At 39.5% G+C, this 22,418-nt stretch overlaps 1 protein-coding gene across 1 annotated transcript; it reads left to right on the top strand.

Annotated features, from left to right (window-relative positions):
- Window positions 1–267: 267 nt before the first annotated feature.
- Window positions 268–21,388, top strand: elovl5 (ELOVL fatty acid elongase 5). The gene is made up of 8 exons (XM_034201849.1): window positions 268–291; window positions 3,591–3,655; window positions 3,975–4,162; window positions 16,585–16,662; window positions 17,237–17,408; window positions 17,967–18,091; window positions 18,786–18,920; window positions 19,214–21,388. The coding sequence occupies exons 2-8, from the start codon at window positions 3,598–3,600 to the stop codon at window positions 19,340–19,342; spliced, it is 885 nt and encodes a 294-aa protein (XP_034057740.1). The 5' UTR covers window positions 268–291; window positions 3,591–3,597; the 3' UTR covers window positions 19,343–21,388.
- The last annotated feature ends 1,030 nt before the right edge of the window (window positions 21,389–22,418 follow it).

The following is a 22,418-nucleotide window of genomic DNA, read 5'->3' as shown; positions in this document are numbered from 1 at the left end:
CGCTCTCTCTCTCTCTCTCGTCTCTCTCCTCTCTCTCTCTCGCTCTCTCTCTCTCTCTCTCTCTCTCTCTCTCTCTCTCTCTCTCTCATCTCATCTTCTCCTCTCTCTGCGTCTCTCTCTCTCTCTCTCGTCTCTCTCTCTCTCTCTCTCTCTCTCTCTCTCTCTCTCTCTCTCTCTCTCTCTCTCTCTCTCCCCCCCCCCCCCCGCCTCTGAAGGTAGGCTGTCCGCGGCACACAGCTGCCTCTCCACATCCACACTCCACATTCGCAGCGACCGGGTGGTGACTTTATGGTGAGGCTTTCTAAAAATAATATTTTTTTTTTTTTAAAGGAAAATAATTATGTTGCGATGTGTTTGAGTGATGCTGAAGCGGTGACCTCTATCCTGGATGCGATCGACAGGATGCGATAAGTGTTTTTTTAATTGATTCCTCTGTGGAAGTTATCAAATTAGAGCATGATGTAATGAGATAACTGCTGTCACATCTTTACTTTACGGGCTGCTGCTTTACCCCGAGCAGGAGTACAGAGTGTAGTTTTGTGATGGAATGGATGGGAAATGATACAGTATTCTAGGGTAAATCAGCGGTATGACGAATAATTTACACTAAATTGCAATGTTTTTTGTCATGCATTTGCTAAACTGCATCATATTGTCAAAATACTATAAGACTCAAGCAGCCGAATGCTGCAGCATAATATATTGTTACATTATTAGACTTTATATACTTTTTAGTGTTGCTTTTGTGGCTGTTTTAGGGCTGGCTTGCAATTTTGTTTCAGGAAACTTCTAGAGAGCCATTCAAATATGCTATACTACAGTATAGACTACACTCAGGCACTGTAATTATATGTATTTAGAGTTTGATTATGGTCCTGTTGTTTTTCTATCTATCTATCTATCTATCTATCTATCTATCTATCTATCTATCTATCTATCTATCTATCTGTCTGTCTGTCTGTCTGTCTGTCTATCTGTCTGTCTGTCTATCTGTCTGTCTGTCTATCTATATTCAGGGCTCAGGACATGAGAAATAAATACACATAACATTACCATATATCTACTGTTTATTTTATATCAGGATATATCAATCTCAATAGAGTCAAATGTATTTACAAATAAACTGTGAAACTGTTTCTTATAAACTGGTAAATGAACTGGTTTTGTTTAATCCAGTCCATTTATAAACACAAACATGTAAATCATCACCTGAGGATGAATGATAGTCCCGCTAATTGATTTGCTGACTTTTACATTGACTGTTGGATTAAATCATTATGAGCTGCAGTGATGAAACAATTTGTTTTGACCAAAATCCAGATGATGCATTAGTGTTTCTCTGATTGTTCAGACGTATTTTACATAGCTCCAGCATGTAGCTTGCACAGCCTGCTAACATGCTCTCTGTTGTGGCTCAGCGCGCTCTGATTAAGGCCTGGCAGATTATCATGTTTTGGTGCAGCCTAATGCATCTCTTATAATCAGAGCACGGATATTACTGTTCTGATTCTGACCAGACTTTGACCGTTTTTTGTATGCGATTTGTTGACTGGGCAGCAGTGCATTATATGATTAAACTCTATATCTGGACATACAATTCTAATTTTAATTGGGACATATATTCCACAATGTTTACAAGTCATTTGTTTCAGAAAATACCATGTAAAAGTATTGTTAATTTTGAGCTATTGTGCAATTCAGATGATTAAAATATACAGCAAACAATTATTCTTCGGATGGGTTGAAGTAAATGTATTAAATGCATGTAAACAAGTCACTGCTGTGCCCATTCAGTTATGTTAGTCATATTATAATATCATATTACTTTATGTAAAAGCCACAGATTGAATTGAGATGCTTAAGCAACATTTGATAGATGGACTCGCATTTCTGTCTGTGAAGTAGGCATTTTGTTAATATGTTTTTTATCTTCCCCTCATACAATCTGACTGAAGTGAAATGATTGTACCCAACTGCATTCAAAATCAGATTTGTTGATTAGATATTTTAGATTTTGTTCAAGAGATACTGGAGGAACATACCAATGCAGAATTGCATATGGCCCTCGGTCACATAAGAGTCAATATATCTCATAACTGCAGAAGGAAGCATGACATCAGTAAGATAGATCATACAGAATGTAGTCCATGTTTTCAAGCAGCAGACGCAGCTGTAGAAACTCTCCGGTGGTGCAGCAGACTGAGATGTTACTACTAAATTAAATGTGTAACTTGGAATGAAGAATTTCTGTGGTTGTAAGGAGGCAACTGTGCAATGCCTGAAGTGAAAATGAAATGAAGTGCAAATACTTCTGGGATGATAATGAATTGCCTGATGGTTACAGGTTTACAGCGAGAAAATCAGCAGCAGGGATTGGTCGTGTCTTTGATTGGCAGTGTAAATGATCCTTTCATAACTTTACATGAGATCTCTTCTTCGCAAAGGAAAATGTCCACTCCCTAATTTAAAGGAAGTGAGTTCCTCTATTGTTTAAACATGAATCTTGAGAATCTTGAATCTTTTAACAGTTTAAAAAACACATTTGAACAGTTGACGAACAAATAATAACTTAAAACTTCTTTGAGTGAGAACAAATTATCCAGCGGTGAACATCCAGCAGACATTCATACAGTCGGGTGAAGGGCTTATGCTTAATATCACAGGGGTCACCTGACTGTCACCTGCATGGTGGTGGAATCGAATACTACATTGTATATTAAATATACTGATTATGGAAAAAGTACTCTTACAGAAAATACTATACCTTTTCTAAAACTGCACTAAGATTTAGACACGTTTTGTCAAATGTAGTAACACTGCCTGGGCTGGACAACATTGTGTGATTAATACACGGAAAACATTTCATTACCTTCAACAACTCGAAGAATCACTGTACAACATCTCTAAGTGTACATTGATGATGTAATTATCCCCACCTGGCAGCTGGCTTCTTGTTTTACAGAAGTGGCCTCCTTGTTCCGTTATTTGAAACCACAAGATGTGAAGAATTAGTTTGTGGGACATGGGACGTTGTAGAGAGCGTGAGGCGGACAGACATGGTGCACAAACATTCATTTAACTGTTGCTCCTTTCAGGCTAAAAAATGCACTGGGGAATCACATTTGTTTCAGATTATGAGTCAAAAGGAACATCTAGCAACCTATAACTTCAGCTAAATTCCAAACCCATTGGTGGTATTTGATGCATCAAGGAGAAAAATTGTTTCCAAATCTGACTGCTTTAGTGTATTATTTTAAATGAGAAAGAAAACACATTTATGTTAAACAACATTAGAATGGACATAACTCAAATTTTATATGCAGTGATATGTCAGAAAGTCTTCAATGTTCAATTGTTAAAGCAAATAATTAGACATTTTCAGTCATTCTATAAAGCTGAAAATGATTCCATATTCTGTTTATTTACATTCATCGCTTGGATAATAAAAAGACTCCAAATAAATACTCGCGTTGGACTGTATGCGTAAATAGGCTAGTGTTTGTTAACACATCGCTATATCAACTTGACATGATATCATACCATATTCATGCTGCTTTAAATCATTATTTTGCTTTTCATTTTGTTTTTAGGTGACAAATGGAGACCTTTAATCATAAACTGAACACTTACTTAGAGTCATGGATGGGTCCCAGAGGTAAGTCCTCTTTTGCCTTAATTTGACTTGTTTTGCTGTTGTCTTGAATGTGTTGTCCACCAACATGTTGCATACGATATGTTTATCGCAAAATCTCAGCAAAGTCATACACTTGAATGAGGTGTTACCTAAAACTCTTGATCCCAGGCGTTCATTACATGCTGTTCAACTCTTTACCTTCTGGCTGGTAACCATTCTAGGTTTTGAGCAAACATTCCACAGTGCACTGCTGCTGCTTTTCTTATTTGAACTTCATCTGCTGTTGCCAATGAGGAACTTATCAAGGGTGAAAACTGGCCTCTCAATCTTCATATTTCAGATCAGCGGGTGCAAGGATGGCTGCTGCTCGACAACTACCCACCAACCTTTGCCCTCACAGTCATGTACCTCCTGATCGTGTGGATGGGGCCCAAGTACATGAAGCACAGGCAGCCATACTCCAGCAGAGGCCTCCTGGTGCTCTACAATCTGGGCCTCACACTCTTGTCCTTCTACATGTTCTACGAGGTAAACATAGAGAGCGGCATAGAGAGATGTGCTGAAGTAGGCCGAAGCAATCACTGCAGTGTCACACTAAGGACATATTACGAAAACAAACTGACCTATATCTGAGCCTCACTCAAATTCTAGTGCGTGAATATTACCAGAAATATATGAATGTTTAATTAAATAAATACTTTGCTTCTTAGACAGAATTAAGACTAATAGGCTACCACTTAAATATGAAACAACAGCCATGAGCTGGTTAGCTAAGCTTAGCATTAACTCTAGGGTAGAGGAAATGTTACTAGCTTTAATCGTATTTAGTTCAAAAACAGAATGTAAAAACAACTAGATGCGTTTGATGTGCCTCTAATTCTTTGCTAGACCGTTTTATCAAGGGTGACATTGAATTAGACCATTACCAATCTCTGCTTTCTGGTAATTTTGAAGCTACCTTAGCTTACCTTAGCCTAAAAAATCAAAATAAACCAGCAATTTGCTACTTTTACACTTTGATGTTTGCATTGCATCTTTGTGTTAAGCTTAACCGCTTCTGGCTACAGCTTGATGTGTAGCGTACAGACATGTAGCCTAAGTGGTATCGCTTCGTGTAAAGACAGTAGGGCCTAGGCCAAAAGAGTTTTTCCAAAACTGTTCCTTTAAACATTAAGCTAAAGTCATGACTGCTAGCCTGGCTCTGTCCAAAGATAACAAAGTATTTATTCCAACACCTCTAAAGCTTTACAATATATCTTGCACACTCACGCTACCAAACAGTTTTTGTTCTTGCTTAGCTAAGCTAATAGATGCATCTTTATATTTAGCAGACAGATATGAGATCTCCTCATGTAACTCTCAGCAAGAAATATGCATTCTCCCCTAAAATCTATGTCTATTTCTTTAACACTTGACTCTTCTTAGGCCCCGGCCACACGAGGACGAAAACGGCTAAACGCATAGGATTAACGCAAACGCAAACGCAATCGCAAAAAGCCTTCCGTCCACACAAAATAGACACCGGAAAGTTTCTGTCCACACGAGACAGCTCCGTTTAGCTCCAACCGCTGGAGAAGCTGCAGTACATATGCAGGAGCCTGTACGTGGCGCTGTAACTTCCTCCACAAAAGCAGCGAAGAAGCATGGTTGTCATGGTTGCCCTTCTGTTTATTCTCCGCGGTGGGGGCCGAGGGAACCGGGCAGAGTTTTTCGCCAGTCAACGTGTATTAAAGTTTAAATCTTCCGACAAAATTATAAAAGTGCCGGTCAAAGGTCTTCTTTGTTATTTATTGAGCTTTAAAACAAATGAATAACGAATCTATATAATATAATAATAATATACACGGAGCCTCTCTTTTTCCACCTTCTCTTCGGACAGCGTCAGTGTCTGTCTCATGCAGCAGCTGATCCAGTAATGAGTGACCCGGCCGACAGTAAAAATAAACATATTTATAACTAGTTTAGGTAGTTTGAGAGGTGTCTCCGTCCTGTCAGATTAGACTTCACTCGCGTTTATGTCCATATCGAGAGAAAGATAAATAATCTGAATTCAGTGTGCAGTTTACTTTGACGCGGGTGAGCAGCAGAGGTGGGGAGAGGCGGGGCTATTGCCTCATCATTATCAGAAAATGATCATATAGGGCGTACACACGGAGCCGTTGGACCCCCCAGAGCGTTGCGTATGCCGTTCTATCCACCTTGGGACCCGTTATCGTTTCCGCAGTCGTTTTGTGCCGTATTCGGTCGTCCTCGTGTGGCCGAACGGTCTATAGCCTATGGCCCCGGCCACACGAGGACGAAAACGGTCGTTTGCGTTACTGTTTAGTGTCATATAGGCCAAACGAGGACGACTGAATACGGCACTAAACGACTGCGGAAACGATAACGGGTCCCAAGGTGGATAGAACGGTATACGCAACGCTCTGGGGGGTCAAACGGCTCCGTGTGTACGCCCTATACGCAAGCCCACCTTAACCTGCCATCAGGCCCTGGGGCTTTTTTTTTTTTTTGGTTTTGTAGTTTTTGGTTTTGGCCCCCTATTTAAACAACAATTCAAAGTCCTTTATAGCCTCGGCAGGCTCTGTGATCGCACTTCTCCACTCTGCCACGCGCGCCTGGTCCTCTCCTCCAGATGAGTGACGTATCGGGCCTCCCTCATGTATCTGTCCGGTTGCCGTTGGCTTCCCTCCACGTAGCAAGTCCTCGTCGTCCTCTCCATCTCCTCCATCATCCCTCTTGTCTGTTTTTCCTCTCCCGCTACTCCATCGCTATCAGAAGCAGACGGCCTACTTGGCTCCGAGGCCCCGCGGCTGGCACCGCTGCCGCTCGGTACATAACTCATCTGTCCTTCCTCCTCATCCTGGCCTACAGGTTTAAAACAACCTGTAAACTTCAGCATTTTTTGTAATAGCTGCTTGTCTCAAAACTACTTTTCCCTCAACAATTTCCTTTTCCGAGCGCCACTCTCAAACTTTTTCTTCTCAAACTTTTTCTCCTAAACAACCTTCATCTGTCACTCAATCACTCGCAATTTCAATACATCACATGTGAAACATATTCTCATTCTGATTGGCTGTTAAGTGGTGCCCACTGACTGTTTCGGAGTCATCATTTTTGAGAAAAATCTCTGGAATCCATCGATCTGATTGATTAGCGGAGCAAATGATCAAAATACTACGGAGGGAAGATATTTTCGTTTGGATTACTGGTCTGGGGGAAGCTCACAAGTGTGTGTGTGTGTGTGTGTGTGTGTATATGTGTGTGTGTTTGTGTATTTTTGTGTTTGTGTGTATTGTGTTTGTTTCCCGGGGAAAACACTCACGAGAAACACCGGCTGTTGTCATGCCTGCTGTTAGTATTATGCCGAAGCTTCAAAGTTGTATTTATCATCTGAATTTGCCGAAACAAGTTTAATATTCTGAAAGCCAAGACTTTGTTTATTTGAAAACCAGATGAAAACAAACTGTCACGGACAGTGGCGTAGCCACCATAGGGCCAGGGTGGGCCCAGGCCCACCCAGTTTACTCATTGGCCCACCCTGAGAAAGCTTCGGTGTCATTTAAAAAAAAAAAATGTTTTTTATTTTTTTTAATTACTTTATTATTATTATTATAAAAAAAAGTATTCACCCATTGAGAATATCCAAGAATTCAAAGTGAAATTCAAGTGAACAAATATCGAGTTTAATTAATGTTGTATGTGTTTTATCCTCTGAACCGAACTCATTTACAGTAAAAACTGATTGTTGGTTCCGGCGCGCGCCATAATAACGTGAGAGAGGCAGAGAGCTGCCTGAAAAATAAATGATGGCTCAAAGTTCACTAATGAACTTTGATTTAAAAAAAAAAGCCAGACTCCAAGAAGAGCCCCCACTGCCCTCATCTAGCAGCAATCTATACGATCATTTTCTGATAACGATGAAATAGCCCCGCCTCCCTCTCCCCACCTCTCCCTCTCCCCACCTCTCCTGCTGTTGGGCTGTCAGAAGAAAAACAATGTTAACGGAAATTCTGCTGCACGGTTCCCTCGTCCCTTGGAAAAGGTGGAGAGGTGGGTGTTTTTCATTTGCTGGTGGACAGTCCGGAGAGATATACACAGGGTTGGGTTGTAACGGAATACATGTAACGGCGTTACGTAATCAGAATACAAAAATCAAGTGTATTCAGCTGGCGTTACATTTGAAAAATGAGTAATCTGATTACACTTTCGTAAACCTGAAGTGAATACATTTTGGAATACTTATTGGAATTATTGGTGGAAAAGTTTCCTCAGAAAATGTAATATTCATTGCTGGCAGAACCAGGCCCGGCTCCAGGACGAAATGACTGAGGGGGCTGATAAAAAATACGAGGGGGCGATTTTTTTTTCACAACAACGAAAAATCCTGGCAATGTAATGAATTGACACACCAAGCGTTTTTCCTTCTCACTGCTATTCTGGATTGACCCCTCTCATTCTGTTCTTTTCCTCTGATCTTTAACGATAGATAGTACATTATCAGATGGCTGCACTTTGGTTAACAGACTAACATTGATTTCCTCAATGTATAAATTTACAGGCTCTGTAATTATACCATAACCGTTTCTCCTCTATCCCTTAACTCGTCTTCTTATCAGATTTACTATCTACTCTATATCAGGATTAAAAAACAAATAATCTGGGGATTTTTTATTTCCAGGATTGAATGTTCAAATCAAGGCCTAAAACCTGGCATTTCATAACAAAGTGACTAATATATAAACCAAATGTAATATTAGATCAAATACTACACCAAATGGACAGTCCCCTGGTTTGTCTCTAACTGCCATGAGACAAATCAGATCAATGTTCCAAAATCCGTCACTAGATGTCGCTCATTGTCCCGATACGGTCAGAGCCGGCCCGACCCATTAAGCGACATAAGCAGCCGCTTAGGGCCCCGCAGCCACTAAGGCCCCCCCTAGCAAAAAAATGAAAAAATAATAATAATCTCAGTACACCGTCGCCGTGATAAGTGTGTTTAATTAATTGTGTTAATATGCCTAGATTGCCTACTCTCAAAGTCATGTATTATATTATTGAGTCAATCATATATAATACATTAACCGTGCTTTACCTGAACCTCATCATGACACTAGAGAGGACGGCAGGACTGACGGCAGGATTGTAATTTCCCGTGTTCAGTGAATTCAAAGGCAAGACACCACCAGACCAACCAGAGAGCTGCATGGAAATGTAATTGCTATAGCAACTCCAACAATTGGCCTAGCAACGGCTTAGCAACCCCATTGTTTTGTTATGAAAATGCATCTATATATATTTATACACATTCTCGCGAGATCTATCAGGGGTCGTTGTAAGTTAAAGCGTGAACTGTTACTTGGCTAATGTTGTTATAATTCTCAGTATGTGAACACAGATCGAAAATGGAAAGATTTCTCACAAGTCGCTAGTCAGTGTAAATGACCGCGATCTCCAACGGAGCCGGACATCAGTGTCTGTCTGTTTGCGGTGTGGTTAAATGCCACAGCATGCCAGTTGAAACAGTGAACGATCGTGATTGTGTACTTGTATGCTTAGGGTGTAATGGTATTACATTACATGTCACTTTTATCCAAAGCGACTTACATACTCAATACTGTGGGAAATCCCCACAGGAGCAATTTGGGATGAAGTGTTTCGCCGAGGGACACAACGACATGCTGACTGCAGTGGGGTTTGAACCTGTGACCCCTTGATCCGAACACCAACACCCAACCCACTGCACCACACGCCTATTATACACAAATATTGTAGGAGCACAGAAACAGTGTTCAAATGTTGCTTTTACCAATTTATGTTGGTTGTGCTTACCTTGCAAAGTAATGTTATAAGTGTCAAAGGAATGTTTTAATGTAAATATTAATGATATTATTGTAGCGTGTCCAAGTTAATAGTTATGTCAGTTATCAGATGTGCACAGTTTAGTACATTTGTAAAGTTATTTAGGCAATGTTGTTTGTGGGAGTTAGTGAGAGACCGCCCCTTCCAGGTGTGTGTGTGTGCGTTTTCCGGTGTGTGTGGAGGGAGTATGAGACGGTAGGAGTTGTGTTCGAGTGTGGGGAAAAGTCATAATGAGTGTTATTGATTGGTTCTGTAAGGTGTGGCTGTGGCCGTCAATAGGCCTACCAGAAAATAAAGAGAACATTTTTGACGTTGAAGGCTCGTGATCTGTGATTTTGAATAGCTACAATATGAACAGGCTCTTGCTTGGCCCACTGGTATTGTTTGTTTATTTATTTTGAAAATTAACTAGCAACGCCGTGCTGTCATATAGCAACTGCTAAGCTACTGCAGCAAAAAAATCCTGGCGCCGCCCATGCTGCCTGCCCACATATCTGATCTAAACATAGTAACGTGTGTTGGGGGAAATAATTATTTTAAGTTATTTAATAATTGTGACATTTATTTTACTTTTCGATGGATGAATGATGCTCAAAGTGAGGGGGCAAAGAATACAACTGAGGGGGCAATGCCCCCTTTTGCCCCCTTGTGGCGCCGGGCCTGGGCAGAACTGTGTGCACACTGCACAGCGCTGCAGCATGTCTGTGAGCGAGAGAGAGATGCAGCGTGTCTGTGAGGCCCCGCCCCCGCACGCAGATGAGAAAGAGAGATCTCTTTTAAAATATAATGAAAGTTAGAAACGGAGATGGTTAGATACAAATGTGCAAGATAACGTTTATGTAGCATTTCTTTATTGTCGAAATGATGACATTTATAACGGGATGAAATCAAAGTGAATGGCCTGCTGCTGCTGAATGCATGGGGCAAGTGACTGGAAACAGTTTTAAAAGTTATTACATTGTTTCAGATAATAATAATAATAATAATGATAATTCATTATATTTAGGGGCGCCTTTCAAAGCACCCAAGGACACCTTACAATTCACAACATATTCTAAGGAAAGGTTTTAAGACAGTACAAAGAATGCAGTCCGGGTGATGTTTTTTATGTGGGGTGCAAGATGAGAGAGCTGTTCAGAATGACACCAAGATGTTGTGTTTGTGCTCTTGATAAGCCATTAAAACATTAAAATGCGTGTCTCCTGTTCACCAAAACATACCCATCTGTTATGGAAAAAGAAAGTATTCTAAAAGTAATCTGCCACCGGTACCGGCGGGGATTGTTGTTAGCTTCTGATGCGCAGAAGAAAAATCTGGCCCACCCTATTTTTTACAGGCCCACCCTAAAGTACATTTCTGCCTACGCTACTGGTCACGGACCCTGCCGTGTTATTTATGATTACTATACGCCTTACATTCATAATTTCAGCGGAGGGAGGGGAACAGCAGAACAGCATAGTGGCGAGGGAGAGCTGTCTTCTTCCCTTTACAAGCTTCAAAAATGTATTTATCGTGTGATTTTGGAAATAAAAGTTTCATATTCTGAAAGCCAAGACTTTGTTTATTTAAAAAAAATTTCGAAAAAACATCCGAAATAAAAAAAGTTTATTGGCTCATGATAGGCCCCTGATCTCCATAGGCCCCTGGGCTTCAGCCCAGGTCAGCCCGTGCATTAAGGCGGCCCTGCCTATAAGATCATTTTCTGATAATGATGAGGCAATAGCCCCGCCTCCCCACCTCTGCTGCTCACCCCCGTGTCAAAGTAAACTGCACACTGAATTCAGATTATTTATCTTTCTCTCGATATGGACATAAACGCGAGTGAAGTCTAATCTGACAGGACGTAGACACCTCTCAAACTACCTAAACTAGTTATTAATATGTTTATTTTTACTGTCGGCCGGGTCACTCATTACTGGATCAGCTGCTGCATGAAACAGACACTGGCGCTGTCCGAAGAGAGGGAGGAAAAAGAGAGGCTCCATGTATTTTATTATTATATTATATAGTGTCGTTATTCATTTGTTTTAAAGCTCAATAAATAACAAAGAAGACCTTTGACCGGCACTTTTATAATTTTGTCGGAAGATTTAAACTTTAATTCACGTTGACTGGCGAAAAACTCTGCCCGGTTCCCTCGGCCCCCACCGCGGAGAATAAACAGAAGGGCAACCATGACAACCATGCTTCTTCGCTGCTTTTGTGGAGGAAGTTACAGCGCCACGTACAGGCTCCTGCATATGTACTGCAGCTTCTCCAGCGGTTGGAGCTAAACGGAGCTGTCTCGTGTGGACAGACACTATCCGGTGAATATTGCGTGTGGACGGAAGCTTTTTTGCGATTGCGTTTGCGTTAATCCTATGCGTTTAGCCGTTTTCGTCCTCGTGTGGCCGGGGCCTATATGACTAAACAGTAACGCAAACGACCGTTGTCGTCCTCGTGTGGCCGGTGCCTTAGAATCAGGCCTGCTTCTCCTGGCATCTCTCACTGAAAGCTACCATTAGAGACAATTCTTTCAGGGAGTGAGAGCGTCACAGCTGGACGCTGACAGGCTCATTGTTTCAAACATCAAATCCGTCATATGCCATCGCAGACAACAGCACAGCCCTATTTTGTTGCACTGATGTAAACAAACAGTTTATTTGGCAAGGTGGCAGAGTCTGGGCTGAATTTGCTGAATGAGTTTGAGCAATAGCCCAAACTTGACTTAACATAGTGATCATATCCTTCATGGTGTGTATCCATTAACAGCAGGAAGTCCTACCCAGAATAAGCCATTTGTTGACGTGTAAGTCTCAAGTAGGCCTATCTGTACTCTCCTCCACATCGCGCAGGCAGAACAAGCTTCTTGTCTTTCTGTCTGCATTGCGTAAGGCCCCAGTGGACTTTTGGCTTTGTGATTCATTATTAGACCCTGTACTCTGCACAATGCCCCGGCCATGGGGCGAACTTTTGGCAGTCCAAAATCAATGCCACCTGATGTGAATCAAAGTACAGGGTCAAGTTTCCAGGGCACAGGGCTCTGCCACATAACGACAGAGATTAATTTGGTTTATTCAAAGAATGACTCCTGCAGCCGTAGGATTGTAGAAACAATGAAGGAGGTATGTCAACCAAGAGGGTGGCAAATGTCTGTGCACACATGATAAAATAAACCCCCCACCCATTATTTAGCTGGTTCTTAACTGGTGGCAGTTTCTTGTCTCTGAAGTTAGTTAGCGAAGCATTTTACGGCAGCAGACAAATACAGTGAATCCATTATTGATCCGGTGAATCAGCATTAAGCATGCCATCTACTTGCATATGTTTTTATTTAAAGGTCCCATGTCATGCTTTTCCGGTTATTACCCATCCCCTTGTGTGTTATGAAGGTTTGTATGCATGTAATGGTCTGCAAAGTCACAAACCCTCAAAGTGCACCCTGTAGCGAGTAAAACTCTAACACAGAAAAGACCTGTCTATGGTGCCCCAGAACGCCTCTTTGGAGATTTCTCTTTTTCCATTGTTTTCTTCCTGGGTACAGTGACGTGCCCATACCCAAATGGACCCAATCCGTGGAGCTCCTCACACAGACACTCTCTCAGCAGCGAAACTGAGGCTTACACTGTAGGTGCGCCGCGTTTTGGGGGTGGGGGGTTGCGGGTGCTAGTGGAGCCTCGCTGATGGCCTCAGCCTCATTTGTTTGTCCTTACTGGTGTCATTTTATGGTTGCTAACGCCATTGTAACACATAATCACTGATGTTCCGCTATAACGGTGGTAGACTCATCAGAACAGAGTGGGCGAGCTGACCAATCAGATTACAGTGGGCTCACAGGGAGGGGGGGGGGGGGGGGGGGCAGGAGCTCCAACAAGCCGTTTAGGAGTGAATACACATACTATACAGAGATGCTGTATGAGAAACCAATGTGAGTTTGGAAAATTGCAAAATATGAATCTAGCAGGGACGTGCACAGGTACGGGCTAATGTTGCCCGGACAACGGCCCGTTTGGCCTTTTTGGCTGACCTGCCCCTCTGGAGAGAGCGAGAGTTTGTTTTTCTTTTTTCTGTTGTGGCCGAATCAACATGATAAACCCACAATTAGTATTGTAGCGTCTCGCTGCGGGAAACACACTTTGTCAGCGCTGTCATCTGCCGGTGCGTTAAGACCACCTCAGTGTCGGATTTTGGAAACTTGATTTTGAGTTGTCTCATGGCGCAGTTAGGGTATAAGGGACAAACCAGGGGACTTTACTTCCTCTTGATAACGTCGGTTATTTACAAAAAACACCTAAATATAGCCTACTTGTTGTTATTGTGCTTCTGTCTTTCTGTGTCTTTTCATCTGTAAACTCCCTCAACGCACCGCTCGCTCTCTTTTCTTGATCGCCCTCTCAAGGGTGAACAGTTCAATGTCCCGCTTCATTGTAGGATTTCTGCCATGTCTCTACCACTTTAGTTTGACCATCTCTGTTATTAAAGGGATAGTGGAAATCCGCGAATTTTGGGTTTAACTTATGTATTTTTATTAAAAATAAGCATAATAAACACTTTTTTTTTATTTCATGCGCCTAGTTTCATTTTATTTTCAATTTTACTGCGCCCTCTCAATGAAACGAAATACTTCGGAAATCGTCGGGAATCTTCGGGTGATGACGAGAGCAAAGGAAGACGGGCACAAACAATGGCGGACATTCAATAGCATTTGCATGTGAATAGCCGACCTTTATTATGGTGAATAGATGTGTCAATACTTTATACCGAGTATATTGCCATAAATATGATGATTGATTATCAGTAAAACATTCTACGTGACACAACGACATTGGATTAACCTTGAGATGCGTTTTTATTCCGTTGAACACAACTTTTGATCACAAATCAAAAAAGGTAAGACGTAATTATTGTAATATTTTTGGAACCGGATGTTGTTTACTTTCTCTTTTCTGGCTGATATCTCCAGGAATTCGAGGTCTTACAGTGATGACATTACATGTGTGGAATCTGTGGAGTCTCAGCTTTAAATCGTATATCTTGTTTGTGCAGTTAAGATAGTAATAAGGGCATTTCTACCGTGTGTTGTGTGTAAAAAAGCGTTAGCATTAGTTAGCATTGTTTCGCTCAATGCTAATTCAAAGGCTTGGTATTACTCTTGTGTTTTTTCTAGCTAACAATTGTTCTTATTGTCAGTTAGCGGAGTTTCTTACCTTTAAAAGGGTATGAAACATTAATAGTTTCATAAATGTTAAGAAGCCCTGAGACATGTGAGAGAAAAAAAACTGTGGGAGGGGTCCACTGGGGGGACCTTCGGCCTTAACTGGTTAACAATGATTAATATTTGTAAAGGCTACAGGTGATCTTAAGATGCGTGAGCTATGCTTAGGGACCTACCAGTCAAGATTATTTGTGCGTAGGGGTGCATCATCTGGCGCCTGGTCCTGGTCATCCTCGCCATTGCCCATGCTGTGAACCATCACCTCGGGCTCGGGCTCGAACAAATAAGGACGTAATGGTCCATCGTCTGGCTCAATATTGTCACCATCGTCGCTTACTGAACCGGATTCAGATTCAGTTCCTAAAACGACATTTTCGTAGGAAAGCCGAGAGGATGTTTCTGACTCGCTATCATCACTGGATACCTCGTACAATCCTTCTTCTTTGTCTGGTATATTTGCCCTTCCACGTTCATTCTGCATAGACGCCATGGTTTGTTATCGTATCGTCTTCCTGAGTTTTCGTCACTTCCGGTTTGGCTGAGTCGAACATTTCGTTTCTAAAAAACTTCGGGGAAGCTGCAATAAAGTGCTTCTAACATGCGTAAGGCAATTATTATATATTTTTAATCAGGTGTGATTGTTTTGGTACGTAATTATGCTTGTATATAAGTTAAAACGAAACTATTTGAGGTTCCATTTCCACTATCCCTTTAAGTTATGGAATACTAAATAAATAAGTAATTAGATACCATACCGTTTGTCCTTATAAAGAATGATAAGAATACGAATAATGCGTATTGAACTGGTTTAATTAATTAGTGAGTTTATTTAAGGTAATTAGTTAGATGCCCTTTATCGATATGTCTGCATAGCAGTTACAATGGTCAAACTACATTAGCACAGAATTGTCCCCATTTTCTCTTTAATAGTTACTAACATTAGATATTTTGATGAGATATGGACCGCAAAACAAACAATTTCCCTTGTTTTCATTTTTTAAATCAAGTTACCGAATGCAAGTAGTCGCCTTAGCTTATTTTGTTATGAGATGTGAATTACTGTTCAATTTAGTTGATGTAATAATCGTTTGGTTTGTTTTACATTAAAAACAAGTTACAATTTTCAAAAGGTCTTGTGTTTTTTATCAGGGGGAGGCCCTTTTTCCAGTTTAGAGCAATAGCCCCTCCAAATGTCTGTGCACGTCCCTGTATTCTAGTGTACCTCAACAATGGAATTATGATCAGGAGAAATGGCCATGACATGGGACCTTTAAAGGGGCATTACACAGATTTTACAAATGCACAATAGTTTACTTTTCACAGTAAGTGCTACTCTATTAACTTATAAATGTATTTGGTGGCTTTTGTCAGGTCTGGATAAAAAACCCTAGAAAATGTGTGTTACAAACACAGGTGTGCTAAGCAGGTACAGGCAAACATTGTAGGTCACTGCACATGTATGCAAAATTAGATTGTTATGAATTCATATTTCAAATATAAATTCATGTATCTGCACTTCACCTAGTCTCTCTACCTGTGTGAAAAATGCTTTGATACATAAATGATTAATGAATCAAATGCTTTGTGATAACATCATGTTGTAAATTGACCTGAGAACCAATCAACATCGTAAAATACATATAAGTAGCAGGGTGATCTAATGGTGTTTTTTTCTTTCTTTTAATCTAATTTGATTGCGTCACCACAACCTGACACCAACAGATGTGGGACTAAATTATGTTATCACACCTGCTATCTGTTTATGCGTTTATTAGTTTAAGGGAAGGGAAAGACACTTATTAAACATGTTTTCACTTATATATTGCATTGCAGTGCTGTATGTGCTCAGGGATTTGGTAAAATATCTATTTATCATAATGGCTTTTTTCTCCAGCTTGTTACGGCCGTTTGGCATGGGGGCTACAACTTCTACTGCCAGGACACTCACAGTGCACAGGAAGTGGATAATAAGGTGAGTCCGATTAACACTGTCAAACATTTTGATGTTTATTGCTGCTAATTTCAATTGTCATCTTTAAAACAAAGTCCTTTATTTCCCGTTCTGTTTCTTGATATTATTAACAAAGCAGTACATGTATAAATAGCAGTTTTTCTAGGACAACTGAAATATATTTAATATTAAGCACAATGTGTTTATTTTCTTAGCTATGATTTCTTTGGGTGAATACCTTTAAATCCCAGTGGATAAGCCGCAGAAACAGGGAGTCGATTTAATCCGACTCATGTCACCATGATGACTCTCTGCAGCTGCCCTCCTGAGCTCTGAAGGTGAAAACAAGGTTCCAAGTGAAAAGTGCACGGCTTTGCAGTTCTGCTGTGATTGAAAAAAACATGTTATGACTCTGTTACGGCCTCAGATAGTTTAATTACTTGATGATTCTACCTGACCTTTCAGGACCTTGGAGACAGACGTCTGCTTATCACCTTGCATGGTTGGAACTTTTGAAAAACTTCTGCTTGTATTGATTGCTTCAGGAATAATAAATAATTTTCTAACCATTTGTTTTCACTGCGTCTCTTTTCAGATCATCAAGGTCCTGTGGTGGTACTACTTCTCCAAGCTCATCGAGTTCACGGACACCTTTTTCTTTATTCTACGGAAGAATAACCACCAGATCACGTTCCTTCACATCTACCACCATGCTAGCATGCTGAATATCTGGTGGTTCGTAATGAACTGGGTACCCTGCGGCCATTGTGAGTGTTTTAACACAACTTTGCCCTCCAGTGACTCAAATCACTCTATAGTAACCACGTGTACTGTTTGGACCCCAGGCAATCTAAATAATTCAAGTACTCCAATGTTAAACCCATTTGCCTTGAATACAGCCTGTTTTAGCCACACAGCCTTAAAGTGAGACTTATTGACCTGAATGCTGCTGCGCTCTGCAACACACACATATTTGTAATGCTCTATTAGATCTGTGTGTTAAACAGCAGTCTGCAAGGAGTTCTGGATCGTCCACTGAAAACCTCCTTATCAATGAGCCTTTTACTATTGATTTTAATTTAAAAAACTGTTCAGATCTAACATGTTTCATTATTCATCAGACGCTCACTGTATTATTTCTGTATTACTTTACTTTGAATGGCTTCTATTGATTTAACATGAACTTTGTAGTAATGGTTTCAAACAAAGCGACCTAATGAAAAGTAAGTTATTCCCCATGATCATTGCACTCCTGAATAGTTACTGACACTTATTGCCTGCAGTAGATGAATAACGTCCTGTGTCTCTCCTCTGTGTCTCCGCAGCATACTTTGGTGCCTCCCTAAACAGCTTTGTCCACGTTGTGATGTATTCTTATTACGGTCTGTCAGCCATACCAGCCATGCGGCCATACCTTTGGTGGAAGAAGTACATCACAAAGTTACAGCTGGTGGGTCCTCCTGTTGTTTCTTCAGTGAAATAACTTTTACTTGTTCACTTGAATTATCTTTTTTAAGTAAACAATACACATAAGGAAAGCTCAATTGCTTATGATGTAGTTACACATGAATAAGCTCTTTATTGTATTGTAGACTTATTATTACTGATGCATTAATGTCTAGGTAGCCTTTTACTATTGTAGATGGTCGAGTTTAAACAAGTTTTTATTATTTTATATATATTGTTGGACAGTTTAATATGCAAAACATTTCAATATTTCTTTTTTTTAAACAAGTCAGACATTGCAGAAGAATGCTACAGTACATTTAATATTTTAATGACTTTGTTTAAATGTTAACCCAGCATAGAAAATAACAGGTGACTACAACTGCCATATAAATGTGTTGGATTACAAAACAATATTTGACTTGAAATGTAGTGAATTGAAGTTTATTTCCTTATTTTACATTTAAAAAATCATAAATGTAAAAACATGTGATAGTTGATTTATTCACTTTACAACATGGAGCTGATGTTTCTCGTTGGATGTCAAAAGTGTCCATGGACTATTTTCTGCCGCACCCTCTTTCACTGTCCATTAAAATATATTTTAGGCTCCGGGTCAATATGTTTCCATAGGCTCTCTGTGTGTCACCTTCTCATTTAATATGTGACGGCCTGTGTGTGTTGCGTTTCCTCCACAGATCCAGTTCTTTTTAACCATGTCCCAGACGATGTGTGCGGTCATATGGCCATGTGGCTTCCCCAAGGGATGGCTGTACTTCCAAATAAGTTACATGGTTGTGCTCATTGTCCTTTTCTCAAACTTCTACATACAGGTTGGTTTTCTGTTTTGAACCGATTATTAATGAGTTATATTTTCTTCTGAATAATAAACTATTACAATGTTGGTTTATAGGTTTTTCAGTTCTGTTACTGATAGGAGGCTCTTTGGGTTTATTAACAAAGAGAACTATGATGGAACGTTTAATTTAAAACACACAAACTTACCATGTAAACAATAATAGTATTTGTGTTCCTGTATACATTTTTTAAAGAGTAAACTGTTAACCTTATTACATTTTGATGATCTTTGTGTGTAACAACATGTTACCTGTGCCTCTCTTTCAAGACGTACAAGAAGCACAGTGGTTCTCTAAAGAAGGAGCATCAGAACGGCTCTCTTCTATCGACCAATGGACATGTAAATGGCACGCCATCTACGAAGACCACTGAACACAACAAACTGAGGGTGGATTGACATTTGAGAAACCGCCACCTAATTATCACTTTAGCGTGTTAGCTTATGCTGCTAGGAGGTATCTTCTTATCTAGAATAGTTTAGCACTCAGTCGAGATGAAATACGCCATAGCCATATATATCCACCGACTTTCCACTTGTTTGCACACGTTCCTACTCATGTTATTGAATTATTAAATGTATACAGAAAAGTATTGTAGTATGGTTGCACAATATTGCCTCCCCTACCCTAGAGGATATATTCACTTGAAAGCAAAACAAATCCCTTTCTTGCTACCAGCATTCAAACACACATTCATTTGCACACAAGAGGTCCAAAGATGAAGGCTGGAGAGAGTCTGTTGGTAGCTGAAAGTTTCATCACACTTGATGACGTCTCTGTTTCAGCAACCCTTAATGTGTAACTACAGCATTGTGTGTCTGCTTTATCTCACTATCTGTACTGTTGCATAATCCTAAATTATTCCCATTCTAACACCTAAATGCATTTTGATTGACTGGTTGTAACAGCATACTTTCCCTTGTATATTTGCAGAGCAGGTTCTCGAATTCCGAATATTTGCCATTTAACTAAAGCATATCCAAAGCATAGTGTACATAGTGTATTTGCTAAAGTTTGTATTTAAACTAGTTCAACACACAATGAGGACAGTTGTTGGGTTAAATGAGCACAATAACACTATATTTTCCTTATCTTTCCCTATGTTATAAAATGATAACACTGGGCTCTAAAATCTACTGTAGCTTTATCCCATAAATTCAATTAGAACTTTAATTAATTGACATTTATTACATTTAATTGAATAAAGAAATGCCCATTAGGTCTACGGTGCAGCTATTCATTGGTAACTATTTAGAATAATTGTTTCGTTGTATAATGTATTGTTTTGAGTCTTTACATAAATAGGGTGCCTTCTGGACCAGTCGATTTGGTTTTCAATGTGATATTTTTCATCTTTTTAAAATGCTATTACCAGATTCATGTTGGTCCATTTCAGACTTCCAGTTAAAATCCTGTGCCTGACTATTTATGTCTCGTTTTTGAAAATATCATTCCTATTCCTATAGCAATTGACACATACGTAATGCAACACTGATGTTTATCCTATGTTAAAGGCAAGGGAGAGGTACTTTTTCTTATGATTTCTTTCTGAGAGTTAGATGAGATCAATATTCCCACTGTATAAGTTAAACTGCAGCTGATAACCTTAGCCTAACATAAAGACTGGAAACGGGATACAGCGGTAACAAAAGAGCCAGGTACGCTGTTCACGTTTTCCAATCTGTATGCTAAGCTAGCCTGCTGTATGTAGCCTTGTACAGTATTTAGAGTACAGATGAAAGAATGGTATCAATCTTTCCATCTAGCCGTTGGCAAGAAAGTAAAACAAAATGTCAAATTATTTCTTAAACAAATTCCAAAAACTGTTCCTCATTTTACAATTTTAACATGTTTTTAAAAAATGCAAAGAAAAAGTAATTATATGAGAATTATTTGTTTAGTTTTTTGAGTGGATAAAGAAGGTTGTAATGATTTAACTATGATTTCCTATGTGTTCCTTTTGTTTATGTTATTTTATCTTTACCCAAACTATTGCCAGGGTAAACAAAGTAAATGCTGGTATTGAAAACAAAGGTACAATGTGCGCATTATAAACTGTAAATCTAAAGCCCTCGCTGTGGAGCACTGCTGCGGTGCTCTACCATGCTGAATCAATTTAATGAGTTTCTGTATGGCCTTAACCACTGAATGCTCATCACATGATGCTCAAATGTATAGGTGACCTAGATTCAGGTCTACTGCATCAGTAATTATTGTTACATTCTGAATTAATGGCCACATTGTATCTGCTTCAGGAATTTGGTCAGGAAGATCTGCTATAACAGACAACCTGTTCATACATTAGCAATATCTAGATAATCTGGATACCTGGATAAGCATCAAATTACACCGTAGTTAATTAAGGCCAAAGAAGCATACACATAGGTAATGACATAAAATATACATTTTATAGACTGTTAAAATAGATATATATATTTTCTGAAATCGATGGGGTAAATGTTGGTTCACATGTTGTGACTCATGCTTTACTCAATGTAAAACATTAAAAACAAATTGAGATTGTAAACTTGTTTTCCTTTCTTTGAAGTGATGTAAATATTATATGAAGACGAACAATATCTGCAGAGTTTAGAGTTTACTGAGCCTTATTACCTATTTAATGTTGGTTTTAAAACATTTAGTAAAGAGGATGAATGGTAATGTTAGTTTGTTGGTTGGTTCAGTGCTAATAAGCAACTGTAGCATGCTAATATGCTAAACTAAGTTGGTGAACTTGGTAAATGTTATACCAGCTAATCAAGCATGATAGCATTGTCATTCAAAGCATGTTAGCATGCTAACATTAGCCTTTAGCTCAAAGCAGTGCATGACTAGATCCAATATCAGCTAATTAAGAGAAGCTTTTGAATAACATTATCAACAAATATTGTACAGCATAATATCAAAGAATTGAAAGGTAGCCTACTCCAAAATGATAAACCATAACATATTTTGGTTGAATGTAACCTATTGTGTGTATGGTACTACTGTACGGAGCCCCTAGGGACAGAGAAAAAAATAAGAGAGAGAGAGAAAAAAAAAAAATCTGGATAACGGGTTAGTATCTCGTGCACACGAGAAAGTATCTTGTGAAAAAAAAAAAAGTCGAGATAACGGTTTAAGAGACATAAAAAAAATGACAAAAGAAATAATGTCAGGAAAACGAGTACGTTTCTCGTGCGCACGAGAAACTAATTTACATAAAATAAAATGTTGCACTGGAAAAAATACGTCTTTGGGTTTTTAAATCAGATTATTTTCTTCTTTATTTGTAAAGTTGAGTTTTTACAATGGGAATAATACAGATATTATGGTTTCTTGTAGAAAGTGAAAAACTGAAGAGGACGATAGATGTGTTCTAAAGGTAATTTTAGTATAAAACAAACTTCTAAAGCTTTAACACATGTTTAACCTTTACTCCACTATGGCTATCACTCTCTTGATCCACCTCTGGACCATGCAGACTTGTCGCTC

The sequence above is a fragment of the Gymnodraco acuticeps genome, unplaced genomic scaffold, assembly GCF_902827175.1.
Source record: "Gymnodraco acuticeps unplaced genomic scaffold, fGymAcu1.1, whole genome shotgun sequence".
Lineage (NCBI taxonomy): Eukaryota > Metazoa > Chordata > Actinopteri > Perciformes > Bathydraconidae > Gymnodraco > Gymnodraco acuticeps.
This window is presented reverse-complemented; position numbering and strand designations above follow the sequence as displayed.